This window comes from Atta colombica, unplaced genomic scaffold (genome assembly GCF_001594045.1).
Source record: "Atta colombica isolate Treedump-2 unplaced genomic scaffold, Acol1.0 scaffold219, whole genome shotgun sequence".
NCBI classification, from domain to species: Eukaryota; Metazoa; Arthropoda; class Insecta; order Hymenoptera; family Formicidae; genus Atta; species Atta colombica.
The window spans coordinates 962,602-966,500 of record NW_017259315.1 but is presented as its reverse complement, the minus strand read 5'-3'; the positions used below and the strand labels follow the sequence as shown (position 1 = coordinate 966,500).

At 33.4% G+C, this 3,899-nt stretch overlaps 3 protein-coding genes across 6 annotated transcripts in view; 2 read left to right on the top strand and 1 right to left on the bottom strand.

Moving 5' to 3' along the window:
- LOC108687834 (prostaglandin E synthase 3) overlaps positions 1-616 on the top strand; it is a 2,356-nt gene extending 1,740 nt beyond the window's left edge. The window contains exon 3 of the mRNA XM_018193820.1: positions 39-616. Coding sequence (XP_018049309.1) covers positions 39-164 — 126 coding nt within the window. The 3' untranslated portion in view covers positions 165-616. The remainder of the gene's footprint in view (positions 1-38) is intronic.
- Positions 617-666: 50 nt separating this feature from the next.
- On the bottom strand, positions 667-3,008 carry LOC108687835 (INO80 complex subunit C). Of its 4 annotated transcripts, XM_018193823.1 has the most exons (5): positions 2,930-3,008; positions 2,282-2,367; positions 1,484-1,680; positions 1,177-1,244; positions 667-1,029 (listed from the first exon to the last, which is right to left on the bottom strand). In XM_018193823.1, exons 3-5 carry the CDS (start codon positions 1,665-1,667, stop codon positions 898-900), a joined length of 384 nt encoding a protein of 127 aa, XP_018049312.1. In that variant the 5' UTR covers positions 1,668-1,680; positions 2,282-2,367; positions 2,930-3,008; the 3' UTR covers positions 667-897. The 4 variants fall into 4 exon arrangements, with proteins under 4 accessions (XP_018049312.1, XP_018049311.1, XP_018049313.1 ...); XM_018193822.1 differs by lacking the exon at positions 2,930-3,008 and having other exon boundaries at positions 2,282-2,427; XM_018193824.1 differs by lacking the exons at positions 2,282-2,367; positions 2,930-3,008 and adding an exon at positions 1,920-1,989.
- Positions 3,009-3,041: 33 nt separating this feature from the next.
- Positions 3,042-3,899, top strand: part of LOC108687833 (triosephosphate isomerase) — a 1,861-nt gene continuing 1,003 nt past the window's right edge. The window contains exons 1-2 of the mRNA XM_018193819.1: positions 3,042-3,307; positions 3,672-3,899. Coding sequence (XP_018049308.1) covers positions 3,199-3,307; positions 3,672-3,899 — 337 coding nt within the window. The 5' untranslated portion in view covers positions 3,042-3,198. The remainder of the gene's footprint in view (positions 3,308-3,671) is intronic.

Genomic DNA, 3,899 nt, shown 5'->3' with positions numbered 1-3,899 from the left:
ATATATATATATTTTTTTTTTTTTCTCCAATCTCACAGATGATGCGACAGATGGGTGGTCTAAGCGGCTCGGGCGATAGCAAGCCAAATTTTGATGAGTTGGATGAATTAGGGGACAATGACGCTGATAGCGATGATGAAGATCTTCCCGATTTATATGACTAAAACGATAAAAATAATCACATCGATCAAGTAATTAATTACATTAAAGACAAATGGCAACCTAAGAATAGTGCACGAACGGGCAATATTTCAGTAGGCCTTGCTGTTTGTATCTTCAATTGCAAATTTGTTAAAATGGCCGTGTTGCTAGTAGCAAACGGGGCGCGTAAACTGGACTGAAAAAAAAAAAACTAAAGATTCAGTGCGGCAACAGTCGATGAACAGTAATACAGCTCTCGAAGGTCCTCCGCGGGTTTCTCCCCTCTATTAGCCTCTAGTTCATATACTAAGTTATAATGGACAAGCTTTTTTAATAATGTACTATGTAAAGTAACACAAAGAAGATAAGAACAAAAAAAATGAAAATAACCAAAATTATCTATGGAATTATTCATTTTGGAAAATCCTGCGAAGTAAATTGGCATCACATGAAAATGTTATAAATATGTTGTCTGAGAAAAATATCGATACTTTATTTACTCTATCTCTATATCAATTAAATCGTTCCGTCTAACACTCCATCCCCATTGATGTATCCCTGTTCTTCGTGTATGTGAATGAGAAGGAAACTTGAGGATGTTAAAAGCAACATATTGCAAAATGTATAGATGTTTATATATTTAAAATATAAATTGTAAACTCTTGTAAGATCACTGGGTGATTGAATTGCATTGCCAGACGGTATATAGGTCAAGATGTAGTCACAACTGCTAGGCTATGTTGAATATCAAATTATTTAACCAACGATACTAGACGCTCCGCGTAAAGCCAAATATCCGGCTGTTATGTCCATCGGTAAACTGCGAACCGTTGCAAATTCTTCAGCGGTGGCATAATACAATTTAGTTTGTGGATCCGTGTATCGTGCCTATAAATGAAATGCAATTTGTTTATTTAAATTTACCGTGAAATTAATTTACCGTGCTTTATGAGCTTACAGCATCAAGGAAAAGCTTGATTAAATGTTGACTAGTTGATAAATATTTTACAGCAACCGTTTTTCTGGATTACTTACTGGCAATCCAGAAATGTCAGAGTATTTTTTTGCAGGTTTGAAGCTCGGCGGTGCGTTGATGGAACTATCTGAAATTTAAACAAATTTATTTATGCTAAAAAACGATACCCTCCTTCCCTCTCTCTCTCTCTCTCTCTCTCTCTCTCTCTCTCTCTCTCTATATTTAATACACGTCGCGAAACTATTTTAATTTTAGTCACATGCAGATTATATAAAAATGTCTCGTTACGGTTTAAATATTTTCCGACTAATATGTATAAATGCAATGATGAGAGGAAATAAAAATTTTGTCACACTCGATGCATACAATGTTTTATTGTCATTGGCCATGGTAATGAACGTTCTTGAGCCAAGACTTGTTTCAACGATCGCCAAGTGCGTTTCTTCCCAGTGGTGCTAGTTTGTCGAAATTTTTGTTGAAACGAACGATTTTTAAATATGGGCTGCAGTTTCTTATTGGCCTCTCGATTATATACTTCCTCGCTTGCCATTTCTCGAGATTTTCTAAAACAGAAGGGTTGTAAGTATAATAAACGAGTATACAATTTATAATAAACGAGTATACAATTTCTCTCGAATTTTAGAAGATCTAGAAGGATTTTTATCGACAGAGCTGAATAAGTTTGTCATTGGAAAAAAAATCTTTTTATATTCATAATAAAGACAGAGTAATGAGCTGAATTATCGATAAATCTATTCTATATGAATTCTCATCGCTATCAACATTAGAATTATTAGGATACCTATTAAGAAACACCTATTAAGAATGAAATCCGATTGGAATTATTCTATTTTCCCCAGACAACACAATAGACAACACAATAGAAATCTAGGGAATAATTGAATAATTCTGATTGGAATTCATTCCGAAAGGACTTGGAAATTATAGATTCATAGGTGCTCAGAGCTATTACAAGTTTCAAGCGAGATGTATACCTAGAAAGAAGTTGGCACTCTTTATCATTTGTTGTGAAAATTTAAATTTTACAATGTCAATAAAAATTGTATTAATGAACGCTGTATACGCATACGTGAGTCGTAATGAGATATCGTTCCGACATTCTATCGATCGTATATATCATAAATACCGTGAGTATATACTTACCTTCTAATAAGAAAATCTTGATTTATAAGTTATCACTATTCGCATGATACTGTCAACAGGCGAGAGGTTAGGAATCTTGAAATAAACTTTAGATCATATACTTTATGGAGGTTTTACAATGAAGCCGGTAATAAAAAAATCTTAAGGCCTGCTTTACAATAGGGACGCAAATCGTAAGAAATTGGCCAATCACAATTGAATATGACAAAAATAATTGACTATGATTGGTTAATTTCTAACGGATTATGACTATTGTAGAACAGACTTTAAGATATTCTACAATTGCATAAGTAGTTGCAAATGGTTATAACAATTGTAAATGGTTATAACAATAGTTATAACAATTTATCAATCACAGTTGAATATTCTTCTCGTATTCAAATGTGATTGATCAATTGTTACAACTATAACTACGTAATTATAAATCGGGCTAAGCCTATTCTACAATTGCGTAAGCGTAGTTGTAAATGATTGTAATCAGTAAAAATTGACCAATTATAGTCTAATATTCTTTTCATATTCGGCTGTGATTAGTAAATTTTTACATTTAACTACAAGCATTCACAATTACGTTTACACAATTGTAGAATAGGCTTTATGCCTGTTCTACAATATGGTCATAAACTGTAAAGATACATCCACACTTACATAGCTGCAAAACGTATGTATAAGAGAATCCAGTCACATTTCTATCACAAAGATGTTACATACATAAAATATGATTGGATGGGACTACATGGGTGGGATATTCACCTTGGTATACGCGCGAAGGTCAGAGTAGGTCAGATTAGATAGGTTTGAGTAGGTCAGAGAATCGAGTTCGAACTTCGATTTGCTTTCGGCGAAAAAAAAGATTAGTTGCAGCTCTCACGTTGCACAAGTATCAATTGTCACGAGGCGCACAAACGAGAAAAACAATGGGACGCAAATTCTTTGTTGGCGGTAATTGGAAGATGAACGGCACAAAGAGCGAGATCGGTGACATCATCGCGTTTCTGAAAACTGGTCCACTCAATCCTAATGTTGGTATGTGGTCACTCTATACAAAACGTTTCTCGTATTGGAAAAATCAACACCTATATTATTTAAAAATTTTATTCAATATCGCAAATTATTACATTTACAAGCGCGGTAAAATTCAATCGAGCGAATAAAAAAATTAATAAAATATATATTACTATAAAATAAAATAATAAAATAAAATGAATATTTAAAATTCCAAAATTTTGTCAAGTTACCTTCAGATATTTACATCTAAGAATCTAATAGCGATGTTCTATGATTACATAATGTATCATTTCATTCTATTTCTTATTCAAGTTCTTTAGTCTTCATCTTAGTATGGACCATCTGTTTTTAATTGAAAGAATGACATTTTTGTAATTTATAGAGGTTGTAGTTGGCGTTCCAGCGATATATCTTACATATGTGACTTCCATCGTTCCTGACAATGTTAGTGTCAGTGCACAGAATACATACAAAGTTGCTAAAGGAGCATTTACTGGTGAAATTAGTCCAGCTATGCTTTTGGATAATGGCATTCCCTGGGTAATTCTTGGTCACTCAGAGCGTCGAAACGTTTTCAGTGAAACAGACGAATTAATTGCAGAGAAAGTTG